This window comes from Triticum aestivum, chromosome 7B (genome assembly GCF_018294505.1).
Source record: "Triticum aestivum cultivar Chinese Spring chromosome 7B, IWGSC CS RefSeq v2.1, whole genome shotgun sequence".
Taxonomy (NCBI): domain Eukaryota; kingdom Viridiplantae; phylum Streptophyta; class Magnoliopsida; order Poales; family Poaceae; genus Triticum; species Triticum aestivum.
In genome coordinates, this window is record NC_057813.1 from 90,040,816 (window position 1) to 90,055,384 (window position 14,569).

A 14,569-nucleotide genomic window follows, 5' to 3' on the forward strand; every position below is an offset into this window, starting at 1 on the left:
TATATTTGGTATACATGTTATTGATGTGTACTTTACTAGTGTTCATAGTAACCCCAGGGTATTTGATACCGATTCAGTTGCTAAGATTAGTAACTCAAAATAGGAGTTGCAGAATGAACATAGACTAGTTATGGGCGAAGTCACGATGTGTGTTGGAAGTGATTCCAAGGTTGATACGATCACCATCGTACACTCCCTCTACCTTCAGGATTAGTGTTGAACCTAAATAAATGTTATTTGGTGTTTGCGTTGAGCATGAATATGATTATATCATGTTTATTGCAATACGGTTATTTATTTAAGTCAAAGAATAATTGTTGTTCTACTTACATGAATAAACCTTCTATGGTCATACATCCGACGTAAATGGTTTATTGAATCTCGATCGTAATGATACACATATTCATAATATTGATGCCAAAAGATGCAAAGTTGATAATGATAGTGCAACATATTTGTGGCACTGCAGTTTAGGTCATATTGGTGTAAAGCGCATGAAGAAACTCCATGCAGATGGACTTTTGGAATCACTTGATTATGAATTATTTGATGCTTGCGAACCATGCCTCATGGGCAAGATGACTAAAACTCCATTCTTCGGAACAATGGAGCGAGCTACTGACTTATTGGAAATAATACATACTGATGTATGCGGTCCGATGAGTGTTAAGGCTAGCGGCGGGTATCATTATTTTCTGACCTTCACAGATGATTTGAGCAGATATGGGTATATCTTCTTAATGAAACACAAGTCTGAAACATTTGAAAAGTTCAAACAATTTCAGAGTGAAGTGGAGAATCATCGTAACAAGAAAATAAAGTTTCTACGATCTGATCGCAGAGACGAATATTTGAGTTACGAGTTTGGCCTTCATTTAAAAAATGTGGAATAGTTTCACAACTCACGCCACCTGGAACACCATAGCATAATGGTGTGTCCGAATGTTGTAACCGTACTTTATTAGATATGGTGCGATCTATGATGTATCTTACCAATTTACCACTATCATTTTGGGGTTATGCATTAGAGAAAGCTGCATTCACGTTAAATAGGGCACTATCTAAATCCGTTGAGACGACACCGTATGAACTGTGGTTTGGCAAGAAACCAAAGCTGTCATTTTTTAAAGATTGGGGTTGCGATGCTTATGTGAAGAAGCTTCAGCCTGATAAGCTCGAACCCAAATCGGAGAAGTGCGTCTTCATAGGATACCCAAAAGAAATTGTTGGGTACACCTTCTATCATAGATCCAATGGCAAGATCTTTGTTGCTAAGAATGGATCCTTTCTAGAGAAGGAGTTTGTCTCGAAAGAAGTGAGTGGGAGGAAAGTAGAACTTGATGAGGTAATTGTACCTTCTCCCGAATTGGAAAGTAGTTCATCACAGAAATCAGTTCCAGTGATGCCTACACCAATTAGTGAGGAAGTTAATGATGATGATCATGAAACTTCAGATCAAGTTACTACCGAACCTCATAGGTCAACCAGAGTACGTTCCGCACCAGAGTGGTACGGTAATCCTGTTCTGAAAGTCATGTTACTAGACCATGACGAACCTATGAACTATGAGGAAGCAATGATGAGCCCAGGTTCCGCAAAATGGCTTGAGGCCATGAAATCTGAGATGGGATCCATATATGAGAACAAAGTATGGACTTTGGTGGACTTTACTGATGATTGGTAAGCCATAGAGAATAAATGGATCTTCAAGAGGAAGACGGACGCTGATAGTAGTGTTACTATCTACAAAGCTCGACTTGTCGAAAAAGGTTTTTGACAAGTCAAGGTGTTGACTACGATGAGATTTTCTCACTTGTAGCGATGCTTAAGTCTGTCCGAATCATGTTAGCAATTGCCACATTTTATAAAATCTGGCAAATGGACATCAAAACTACATTCCTTAATGGATTTATTAAAGAAGAGTTGTATATGATGCAACCAGAAGGTTTTGTCGATCCTAAAGGTGCTAACAAAATGTGCAAGCTCGAGCGATCCATCTACGGACTAGTGCAAGCATCTCGGAGTTGGAATATACGCTTTGATGAGTTGATCAAAGCATATAGTTTTATACATACTTGCGGTGAAGCCTATATTTACAAGAAAGTGAGTGGGAGCACTACAACCTTTTTGATAAGTATATGTGAATGGCATATTGTTGATCGGAAATGATGTAGAATTTTCTAGAAAGCATAAAGGAGTGTTTGAAAGGAGTTTTTCAAAGAAAGACCTTGGTGAAGATGCTTACATATTGAGCATCAAGATCTATAGAGATAGATCAAGACGCTTTATAAGTTTTTTCAATGAGTACATACATTGACAAGATTTTGAAGTAGTTCAAAATGGAACAATCAAAGAAGGAGTTCTTACCTGTGTTACAAAGGTGTGAAGTTGAGTAAAGACTCAAAACCCGACCACGGCAGAAAATAGAAAGAGAATGAAAAGTCATTTCCTATGCCTCAGTCATAGGTTCTATAAAGTATGCTATGTTGTGTACCAGACCTATTGTGTACCTCAGCATGAGTTTGGCAAAAGGGTACAATAGTGATCCAGGAGTGGATCACTGGACATCGGTCAAAATTGTCCTTAGTTGAATAAGGATATATTTCTCGGCTATGGAGGTGATAAAGAGTTCGTCGTAAAGAGTTACGTCGATGCAAGCTTTTACACCGATCCGGATGACTCTGAGTTTCAGTTTGGATACATATTGAAAGTGGGAGCAATTGGCTAAGAGTAGCTCCGTGCAGAGCATTCTAGACATAGAAAATTTACAAAATACATACGGCTCTAAATGTGACAGACCCGTTGACTAAAATTCTCTCACAAAGCAAAACATGATCACACCTTAGTACTCTTTGGGTGTTAGTCACATAGCGATGTGAACTAGATTATTGACTCTAATAAACCTTTTGGGTGTTAGTCACATGGCGATGTGAACTAATCACATAAAGATGTGAACTATATTATTGACTCTAGTGCAAGGGAGACTGAAGGAAATATGCCCTAGAGGCAATAATAAAGTTGTTATTTATATTTCCTTATATCATGATAAATTTTTATTATTCATGCTAGAATTGTATTAACCGGAAACTTAGTACATGTGTGAATACATAGACAAAATAGAGTGTCCCTAGTATGCCTCTACTTGACTAGCTTGTTTATCAAAGATGCTCATGTTTCCTGGCCATAGACATGTGTTGCCATTTGATAAATGGGATCACATCATTAGGAGAATGATGTGATGAACAAGACCCATCCGTTAGCTTGGCATAATGATCGTTTAGTTTTATTGCTATTGCTTTCTTCATGACTTATACATGTTCCTCTCACTATGAGATTATGCAACTCCCGAATACTGGAGGAACAACTTGTGTGCTATCAAACGTCACAACGTAACTGGGTGATTATAAAGATGCTTTACAGGTGTCTCCGAAGGTGTTTGTTGAGTTGGCATATATCAAGATTAGGATTTGTCACTCCGTGTATCGGAGAGGTATCTCTGGGCCCTCTCGGTAATGCACATCACCATAAGCCTTGCAAGCAATGTGACTAATGAGTTAGTTACGGGATGATGCACTACAGAACGAGTAAAGAGACTTGCCCGTAACAAGATTGAACTAGGTATGATGATACCGACGATCGAATCTAGGGCAAGTAACATACCGATGACAAAGGGAACAACGTATGATGTTATGCGGTTTGACCGATAAAGATCTTCGTAGAATACGTAGGAGCTAATATGAGCATCCAGGTTCCGCTATTGGTTATTGACCGGATATGTGTCTCGGTCATGTCTACATAATTCTCGAACCCGTAGGATCGGCACGCTTAACGTTCGATGACGATTTGTATTACGAGTTATGTGATTTGATGACCGAAGTTCGTTCGGAGTCCCGGATGAGATCACGTACATGACGAGGAGTCTCGAAATGGTCAAGACATAAAGATTCATATATTGGAAGGCTATATTCGGACATCGGAAATGTTCCGACTGATTCGGGTATTTTTCGGAGTACCGGGGAGTTACGGGAATTCACCGGGAGAAGTAATGGGCCTTATTGGGCCATACAGGAAAAGAGGAGGCATGCCAAAGGGGAGGTGGTGCCCCCCCCCCCCATGGGTCCGAATTGGACTAGGGGAAGGGGGCGGCGCCCCCCTTGCCCTTTCCTACTCCCTCTCTCTTTCCCTCTTTCCTTCTCCCCTTCTCCGAAAAGGAAAAAGGATTCCTACTAGGACTTAAAAGTCCTAGTAGGACTCCATATGCTTGGCGCGCCCCTAGGAGGGCCGGCCTCTCTCCCTCCCTCCTTTATATACGTGGTCAAGGGGCACCCCAAAGGCACTCCAAGATTTGTCTTAGCCGTGTGCGGTGCCCCCCTCCACAGTTACACACCTCGGTCATATCATCGTAGTGCTTAGGAGAAGCCCTGCGCCGGTAACTTCATCATCACCATCACCACGCCGTCTTGCTGACAAAACTCTCCCTCGCCCTCAACTGGATCAAGATCTCGAGGGACGTCATCGTGCTAAACGTGTGCTGAACACGGAGGTGTTGTACGTTCGGTACTTGGATCGGTTGGATCATGAAGACGTTCGACTACATCAACCGCGTTACTAAACGCTTCCGCTTTCGGTCTACGAGGGTACGTAGACACACTCTCTCATCTCGTTGCTATGCATCTCCCAGATAGATCTTGCGTGATCGTAGGAAATTTTTTGAATTACTACGTTCCCCAACAGTTACCACAGTTTCAGGTTGCGTGTATAACTCGCATAATTGGGAACTTAATCAATGAAATTTAGTCGCAGTTGTTGCATCGTGAAAGATCGGGCCAAATTAGCGTCGCGTCCGAGGTCGTGCTCGCATCAGGTGGTATCACCTAATATTTTCTATAAAAGCATGCCATTTCACCGTGCTCTAATATGTATAAGTGAATTGCAAGAGCAATTCTATAAGTACCTCTACTCGAAAGATATAGTGAAGCATAAAGAGCAATTTTATATATGGAGACCATTGTGTGTCTCTCAAGGTGTGCAATCAAAACATAGTGATTGTGAAGACCAACAAACAAAACCAAAACAAAAGCAAAAGCAAATGACGCTCCAAGCAAAGCACATAATATGTGAACAAATAAAAATTTAGGTTCAACTAAGACATACCAATAATTGTTAAAGAAGAAAGAGGGGATGCCTCGACATAGAGAAGTACAAGGTGGCAAAGAAGGCCGCAAAGCGAGATGTAAGTGAAGCAAGGGGTCAGATATATGAGGACCTCCACCAGCGCTTAGACACGAAGGAAGATGAAAGGGACATCTATAAGATGGCCAAGATACGAGAAAGAAAGACGAGGGATGTCGACCAAGTCAATTGCATCAAGGACGGAGCAGATCAACTCATGGTGAAGGACGAGGAGATTAAGCATAGGTGGTGGGAGTACGTAGACAAGCTATTCAATGGAGAGAATGTGAGCTCTATCATTGAACTGGACGACTCTTTTGATGATACCAGCAGATGCTTTGTGCGCCGAATCCAGGAGTCTGACGTTAGGGAGGCCTTAAAAAAGATGAAATGAGGCAAGGCGATAGGCCCTAATTGTATCCCCATTGAGGTTTGGAGAGGTCTAGGACATAGCAATAGTATGGCTAACTAAGCTTTTCAACCTCATTTTTTGGGAAAAAAAGATGCCAAAAGAATGGAGGTGCAATATATTAGTACCTATCTTCAAGAACAAGGGGGGTGTTCAAAGTTGTACTAATTACCGTGGAATCAAGCTGATGAGCCATATAATGAATCTATGGGAGAAAGTCATTGAGCACCGCTTAAGAAGAATGACGGGCGTGACCAAAAATCAGTTTGGTTTCATGCCTAGGAGTTTGAACATGGAAGCCATTTTCTTGGTATGACAACTTATGAAGAGATACATGGAGCAAAAGAAGGACATGCATATGGTGTTCATTGATGTGATGGGCCTTGGAGAAACACAAAGTCCCAACAAAGTACATTAACCTCATCAGGGACATGTACGATAATGATGTGACAAGTGTTTGAATAAGTGACGGCGACACTAATGACTTCCCGATTAAAATTGAACTACACCAAGGGCCAGCTTTGAGCCCATATCTTTCCGCTTTGGTGATGGATGAGGTTACAAGGGATATACGAGAAGATATCTTGTGGTGTATGCTCTTTGCCGATGATGTGGTGCTAGTCGATGATAATTGGATGGAGGTTAATAGAAAGTTGGAGCTATGAAGACAAACCTTGGCATCGAAGGGTTTTAGACTTAGTAGAACTAAAACCGAGTACATGAGGTGCGGTTTCAGTCTACTAGGCACGAGGGGAAGGGGGTTAGTCTTGATGGGCAGGTGGTCACTCCGAAGGACGCCTTTTGATATTTGGGGTCAGTGCTGCAAAAGGATGGGGATATCGATGAAGATGTAAACCATCGAATCAAAGCTAGATGGATGAAGTGGGACCAAGCTTCTGGCATTCTCGATGACAAGACATTGCCAAAACGCTAAAAGGAAGGTTTATTGGATGACGATTTGACTCGCTATGTTGTATGGTGCTGAGTGTTAGTGGAGTAAAAGGCAGCATGTTCAATAGTTAGGTGTAGCGGAGATGCGCTTGTTGAGATAGATGTGTGGCCACACAAGGAAGGATCGGGTCCGGAATGATGATATATGGATAGAGTTGAAGTAGCACCAATTGAAGAGAAACTTGTCCAACATCGTTTGAGATGGTTTGTGCATATTCGGCGCAGGTCTTCAGAAGCTCCAGTGCATAGCGGACGGCTATAGCGTGCTAATAATGTCAAAAGAGGTCGGTAGAGACCCAACTTGACATGTAAAGTGCGATCTGAAGGCTGGAATGTCACTAGAGAACTAGCCATGGGCAGGGTGCGTGGAAGCTAGTTATCCATGTGGTAGAACCATGAGTTGATCGCGAGATCTTATGGGTTTATCTCAACTTGTTTGTGACTGAAGGCTTTATTGTTGTTGTTAGACAATTGGCTATTTATTACTCCTTTTGTTTATACAATCATAAGATGTTCTAGCTTTCCTCTGAATCAGATGTATACAAGCATGTTTTTGTGTATTTCAGTCTGTAGTCCATACTTTCTCAAAATCAGATGTATATAGACATGTCTTTTATGTACTCATTTCATTCTGTAATTCAACTGAAATACTAATATACTTCTTCTGTCTGGAATTACTTGTCGCTCAACCGGATACAGAGGGGTATATTCGCGAACAGAGAAAAAAAATCACCAAAGTGACCAACCAACCGAAAAAACAGCATCAGTATATGTTTTGGGGAGGATTGCTTAGTTATTACATCACCGAACCCGTTCCCAGAAAAAAAATACTATTCACCGGAGCAACCGACTTCTCTCCTCCTCCTCCTCGCCTCCACCCCTGCAGAGCCCGTGCAGAGCCACGAGCGAGCGCGCCCCAGGAGCGAGCATGGCGGACGTCGATGCTTTCGGCCGCGAGTACTTCGACTGCGGGTGGGCTTGCGGCCTGCCCGCCGACCACTACCTGCCGGGCTTCATCGAGAAGCACATAGGCCGACATGTGAGGGCGGATGAGCGGGCAGCAGCAGCTGCGGCGGCAGCGGCAGATCAGGCAGCGGTCGAGGCACCAGCTCGCCGCCGGCGCAGAGGCGGACGACGCCGCGCCAGAGGCGGCCGCTAGTTACGTATGGATCGTAGAAGCAGGTACGCATGCAAAAGAACGAATCGTTGAACTCCAGGTGTTCGGCAGAATGACGCACGGCAGCTGTTCGGCCAATTGACGACCCAAGCCTAATAGTCTCTTCTCCTTTTCTGATTCTTGCAGGGCCGCCACTGAGCCCCAGGATTAATCCAAGTGCACATAAAGAACATCGTGCGAAGTAGATTCATCAAATTCTTTGTTGTCATACAAACGTGTCTTGTTTCTGCTACGTTTGTCATACAACTTGTCTTGGGAAACTGGCTTGTTCCAGCTTTGACAAATCGAAAACAGCTGCTATCTTGCTGTTACAACACTCTGCTTATATCATCTATTTTTGCATATCCAAGTTCATCCAAAATGATACTCCCTCCGTCCGGAAATACTTGTCGGAGAAACGGATGAATCTAGATGTATTTTAGTTATAGATATATCCAATTTTATCCATTTCTTCGATAAGTATTTTGGGACGGAGGGAGTAGTATAGAATCATCACAGTTTGCACATAGGCGAGGGAACAGCAGGGGGTTCCTCCCAAGGCAATGAAGACATGCTTCCTCGGCTCTTTGCACGTGGAGAATGCATCGGCTGTGGGCCAGGGTGCCCTGAGCATATCCAGATGCAATGGGTAATGTACAGTCAATCTTTTCTGCAAGTCACAAGATGTAACCTCATCAGCCTCCATGTTCACTGCCATTTCTGATCGTACCTATAATATGCATTGCATGTATAGCTCAAGTGTTCCATTGTTGCTGGTGTATATGCGCACAATATCGTAATTTTGGTGTATATCTGCAAAATATCATAATCTTAGGTACTGAAACATTCCTAGCATGCTTGTGCAACTTGGCACCAAGGAAAAATGATAAAGCAATACCAAATGAATTGTGTCCTATTGACGTGAGCAAAAACAGTTAATCCTTTAGTGCTATAACTGTGAGTGTGATATAGCAATTGGCTATTGTTATACATGTGTGGTCAGGATATATTGTCGTCTTATTTCTACACGTTGTAGAAGAAAATTAAAATGAATTCTCCTGTGGCATCCGTTATGCCAGCCAAGTTCAGATAGTTGTTTACTTGGGTTTGGACCTCTGAGTAGAAGATGAACTATGCACTATACATGTCAGGTCTGCTGTTTATCTGTTACACAATAAGCTTGTTTTCAAATCAAAATGAATATGTTGAACTCTACGACATCAAATTTATTTCTTCTCTCGTTGTAGGAGAAACTGGTTTGTTTCATATTTGATAAATCAAAATCGGCTATTATCTTGCTGCTGCTACACTTGATTATACAAAATTTCACCATTTACAGTTCAAATCATCTTAGTTTTCACATATTCAAATTCTCATAATTGAAATTAATCCAAAATGATAGTACCAGAATCATTTCATACCTTGCACATGGGTTGGGCTAGCAGATAGGCGAGAGGGAATGCAGGTGTGTCACAGTGTTTCCTCCCAGGGTTTCTTCACTAGGCAACGAGGATAGCATCCCGCTTGGGATTCCTCAGCTCTTTGCTCGTAGAGAACACGTCAGCTTTGGGCCAGAGTGCCAATCGGTAATGCACAATCAATCTATTCTGCAAGTCACACAATGTAACCTCATCAGCCTAGCGCCTAGACACGCCCCCATCTACACTAGTAAGTAGTAGGCACAAAAAAAGGTGTAGATGATAATACAATGGTAGTGAACAGAACTGCTAAAAATATCTTCCATCACCAATGGCACCGAGTCTTGCTAGTTTTAAAAATGAAACATGAGCAGCATGTATCACTTACAGGCAGTAAAAGGAGTGTAGGCGCCAGAAATTCAAGGAATAACTGCTTGATTACTTACAAGCATGTAAATAAGCTAGTGTTTCATGGCAAAAATAAGCTAGTTGCATATATCAATGAATAGGAGGAAAAAATGGCTGCAGATGGGGCTTCAGCCATCTGTGCTGGATCTCACAGGCAGCAGTGTGTGTGCCGTACCATCTCATCAGCCTTTTTTCGAGAAAACGCAAAAGACCTTGCGTTGCTTTTCATTGAACAGGAAGGAAGTCAGTTACAATCATCCTAGGACGAGTAAAGTGAGGATGGGATACAAGGCTCAGTGCACGTCCCATGAAGGGGGAAGGACTACTCTAAGGCCTGCCGCTCCGGCCTTGGCCCAAGAGCCGGCTTCCTCCTTGATCCGGTCGACGAGCGTGCCGAGGGAAGGCGTCGCGTTATCGAAAACGCAGCTGTTCCTATGCTTCCAGACGAGCCACGGTACTAGGAGCGCTACAGATTGCAGGGCCTTGCGTTGTGCTCGTGGCGTGTCGTGCTTGGCGTGTTGCCACCAGTCCATGAGGGTGGGCTCCTAATTAGGGATCGGCGCTGGGATGCGCAGCCACGCCAGGGTCTCGTGCCATACCTGCCTCGAGAAGGGGCAGTCAAGCAAGAGGTGCCGCATCGTTTCAGGTGCCTGATCGCACAGAAGACAGCTCGTATGATGCTGCAGGCCATGGCAGGCTAGACGGTCGGCGGTCCAGCAGCGATCCAGGTTAGCAAGCCAATGGAAGAACTTGACCCTCTGGGGAGCCCATGCCTTCCAGATCAGCTTCCAGGAGTAGGAGTGCGTGGATCCTTGGAAGGTGGCCAGGTAGCAAGTCTGCGCAGAATAGATGCCGCTCGTGGTCCACTTCCAGATCAGTTGATCGGGGGCATCGCGGAGTGTGGCCTGCTGCGCGAGGTGCCAGAGCTGCAGGTACTGACCGATCTCGTGGAGGCCGAGAACGCCCTGGATGTCACGGGCCCAAGCGTTGCCGTTGAGGCCTTCGGCCACCGTTCTCACCTTGCGCCGTCGTTTGGGGACGCAGTTGTAGAGCAGGGGCATGAGCTCGCCGACGGAGCGCCCGTTGAGCCAACGGTCCTCCCAGAACAAGGCTTTCATGCCGTTCCCAATGGCCATGACGGTGGAGGCAAAGAACAGGGAGCGCTCATGGCAGGAGAATTGAAGATCCAGCCCTTGCCAGGCGCGTCCATCATCAGTTCGCGAGAGCCAAAGCCACCGCAGTCTGAGCGCGAGCCCGGTGCGCTCGAGATCACGAACCCCGAGGCCCCAAGCTCGAGGGGGCGGGAGACGAGGCGCCAGTTCACATGGCAGTGACCACCGTTGGCGACGGCTCGCCCAGCCCATAAGAATCCCCGTTGAATCTTCTCGAGCTGCCGCAGAGTTTTCTTCGTGGGGGCAAACGCAAGCAGCTGGTGCACCGGGATCGCGCAGAGGACCGACTTAGCCTGCCGGCTCTGTTCATAAGCCATGCTTTCCAGGTGGGCAAGCGCCCGGCGACCCTTTCGACCAAGGGTTGCAACTGACCGGCGGTCGGGCGGCGCGTCGTCAGGGGTATGCCGAGGTAGGTGACAGGGAGCGCAGCGGTCGAACAACCCAGGCCGGTGATGATCTCAGTGGCAGCCGGCTCTCCATGCAAGACCGTGGCCGAGCTCTTCGCGTAGTTAACTTTGAGGCCGGATGCTCCGCCGAACAGGCCAAGGATTTCCTTGACCGCAGTTATGTCGCTCTCCGTGGCATGGCAGAATAGCATGACGTCGTCTGCGTATAGTGATATCGCCGGAATAGGCCTCCGCGGGTGCAACGGCAGGAGGATGCCCGCGTCGTGGGCGCGTTGAATCAGCCGGCCGAGGGTGTCAACCGCGAGAACGAATAGCTGCGGGGACAGAGAGTCGCCCTGCCGCAGCCCTTCTTTGTGCCAAATCGGAGGTCCTGGCATGCCGTTCAATAGGACCCGAGTGCTCGCCGAGGACAGCAGGATGGCAATCCACTCAAGAAAGCGATGACCGAACCCATATCTCATCAGCCTCATCTATTGTCGTACCATCTCCTCAGCCCCAAATCATCTAGTTATTATGTCACCGAAGTTGTTCCCGTTGCAACCTCCTTCACTCGACATGGCCTCGCTCCCTGGTAAGAGAGGGGAGAAAAGGGGGAAAGGACATTATATTACATACAGGCAGTAACAAAGAAGTGTACGGACAAGAAAAGCAGGGAAGAATTGCTTGGTTACTTATATGCATGTGAATAAGCTACTAAAGCTTCATGGCCAAAATAAGTTAGTAGCATCTTATTGAACAGGGAGGAGGAATGGGTACAAATGGGGCTTCAGCCGTCTGTACAAATGGGGCTTTTAGCAGCATCAAAATGAATATTTAGAATTTTATGACATCAAATTTATTTCTCCCCCCTCTGTAGCAGAAACTGGCTTGTTTCATCTTTAATAAATCAGTCAGGTATTATCTTGTTGCTGCTACACCTGATTATATGAAATTTCACCTTTTACAATTCAAATCAACTATTTTCACATATGCAAATTCTGATAACAAGAATTACTCCAAAATGATAGTCCTAGAATCATGGCATACCTCCTTGCACATGGGTCGGCGTAGCAGACAGGCGAGAGAGCATGCCAGGTGCATCGTACGAGTGTTTCCTCCCAAGGTTTCTTCAGTAGGGCAATGAGGATGGCATCTTGCTCGTGCTTCCTCTTTGCTCGTGGTGAAAGTGTCGGCTATGGGCCAGAGTGCCCTGGGCAAATCCAGATGCATTTGATAATGTATCAATCAATCTTTTATGCAAGTCACAAGATGTAGCCTCGCCAGGCTAGGGCCTAGATCCACCCCAATTTACACACTAGCATAAGAAGTAGTGCCAAAAAAAGGGAGTAGATGATAATAAAAATGCAATGGTAGTGAACACAACTACTATAAATATCTTCCATCAACATATATTGAGTCTAATTATTACATTTGTGATTGTCCGTCCCTATAACATGTATTGCACATAGCATTTATATACTCATCTCATGACAGTTTGGCATTTGTTTGTCCAACAAGTGCATGCATATGAAGTGTTACACTGTTACTGGTATGTATTGTCCAAAATCATAATTTTGGTGTGTATGTGCAAAATACCATAATTTTAGGAAGAAAAACATTCCTAGCATGCTTGTGCAACTCCATACCGAGGAAGAATGATAAGGCTAAAACAAATGAATTGTGTCCTATTGATGTGAGCAAAAATAGTTAAGCCTCTAGTGCTATGACTGATATACCAATTGGCTATTTTTATACATTTGTGTCATGATATTTTGTTTTGTGTTATGTCTGCATGTTGGCATTCGTTATGCCAACCAAGTTCAGATAGTTGTTCTTTAGTTGGGTTTGGCACTCCGAGTAGGAGATGAACTATACACTGCATTTGAAGTCCATCTGCATCTGTTACAGAATGAATAAAATGTGACAGTTGGATGTTCAATTTTTTATATTTCCCCTGCTAATGATGAAGCTAGGTGGTCATTATGGCACGGCTCTTCAGTTATATCAAGGATGAACTGCAAAATATTATCACACATATACCTTCTACATTTCTGTCCAATAAGCTTGTTTTCTGAATCAAGATGAGTATTAGAACTCTGCGACAAAAAATTTATTTCTCCTCTAGTTGGTAGAAGAAACTGGCTTGTTTCATGATGTATTTGATAAATCAAAATCGGCCATTATCTTGCTGCTGCTACACTTGATTATATGAAATTTTACCTTCTACAATTCAAACAATATATTTTTCACACATTCAATTCTGATAATTAATATTAAACCAAAATGATAGCCCTAGAAGGCTAGAATCATGACATACCTTCCTTGCACATGGGTCGGCGTAGCAGATAGGCGAGAGGGAATACCAGGTTTCCTGCAAAGGTTTCTTCACTAGGGCAATGAGGATTCTCACTCAGGCTTCCTCGCCTATTTGCTCATGGAGAATGTGGGGCCAGAGTGCCCTAGGCATAATCCAGATGGAATCGATAATGTATCAATCAGTCTTTTCTGCAAGTCACAAGATGTAACCTCATCAGCCTCTAGGGCCTAGATCTGCCGCCCATCTAAACTAGCACGTGGTAGGCACACAAAAAAAAGGAGTAGATGATAACACGTTGGTAGCGAACATAACTGCTAAAAACATCTGCCTTCATTCACTCTACTTGCCTACCGGCATGATCTCTAGTACGATGTGAGCCTTGAGGCTTCCAATGCTAAAATTTGGAACTGAAAACTTGGAACTTTTCGGTAGTTTCAGAGTTGATCTGCTCCCTGTTGACTCTGTTGTTCTGATGAAGTGAGGTGCTTGGTTGCAACCTCGGCCTGGCTCCCCCACCCGACATGCCTTGCTCCCTGGTACAAGGGGGGAAATGAAGACATTATATCGCAGTAACAAAGAAGTGTGCAGGGAAGAATTGCTTGATTACTTATAAGGTAGAGTTTCATGGCCAAAATAAGTTGGTGGCAGCATAATGAGCAGACTCACCAGTCTCATCTACACCCTGATAGAGGGCAAAAGAAGATACACAAACATCACAAAAGGGACGGAAATTCACCAAAACAACCGGGTCTGTCTAACGGATTGAGAAAAGAAGAGAGATTTACTGGCGCACCAACATGAACCATACAGTGAGAAAGATTCAATCTTTATCGGCCAGACAAACGAGGAGACACTCGTGGGGTGGGAAAAAACCTAAATAAGTAGTAGATTCAGGAGATTGAGACAAAGGCCGAGGAAATTTGCAAGATCCAGCAGGCGAATTGCAGTCCGTGGGGGAGGCCAGGAAATTCACTCACCAATCACAACAGGCAAATTCATCATCTGCTAAGATTGAGGAGCAAGACAAATTGACACCCATCACAACTCCGTAGACCGAGATGTGGCCAAAGGAGATGTCCATGGCGGCTTAGGGTTGGTGCGGATGGCCAAAGGAGATGTGCATGGCGGCTAGGGTTGGTGCGGATGGGGACTCAGCAACAGGGAGGGGAAAACACAAGAA

At 44.5% G+C, this 14,569-nt stretch overlaps 1 protein-coding gene and 1 long non-coding RNA gene across 24 annotated transcripts; one reads left to right on the forward strand and one right to left on the reverse strand.

Moving 5' to 3' along the window:
- The first annotated feature begins 7,469 nt into the window (after positions 1 to 7,469).
- LOC123162651 (uncharacterized) lies at positions 7,470 to 8,023 on the forward strand. The gene is made up of 2 exons (XR_006481399.1): positions 7,470 to 7,714; positions 7,836 to 8,023. It is a non-coding gene; the product is annotated as an uncharacterized lncRNA (long non-coding RNA).
- LOC123162649 (uncharacterized) lies at positions 7,873 to 14,569 on the reverse strand. 23 transcript variants are annotated; one of them, XR_006481390.1, is made up of 7 exons: positions 14,367 to 14,569; positions 13,702 to 13,922; positions 13,390 to 13,577; positions 13,113 to 13,295; positions 12,120 to 12,282; positions 9,110 to 11,661; positions 7,873 to 8,501 (listed from the first exon to the last, which is right to left on the reverse strand). XR_006481390.1 is itself a non-coding variant. In XM_044580433.1 (2 exons), exon 1 carries the CDS (start codon positions 10,876 to 10,878, stop codon positions 10,060 to 10,062), a length of 819 nt encoding a protein of 272 aa, XP_044436368.1. In that variant the 5' UTR covers positions 10,879 to 11,148; the 3' UTR covers positions 7,873 to 8,358; positions 9,110 to 10,059. The 23 variants fall into 23 exon arrangements, 2 of the variants coding, with proteins under 2 accessions (XP_044436368.1, XP_044436367.1); XR_006481389.1 differs by lacking the exon at positions 13,113 to 13,295 and having other exon boundaries at positions 13,741 to 13,922; XR_006481388.1 differs by lacking the exon at positions 13,113 to 13,295 and having other exon boundaries at positions 12,120 to 12,364; positions 13,741 to 13,922.

Bases quoted from the DNA above. Each gene is read 5' to 3' on its own strand.
- LOC123162649 (XM_044580433.1), bottom strand. From the start codon at position 10,878: ATGGGCTGGGCGAGCCGTCGCCAACGGTGGTCACTGCCATGTGAACTG.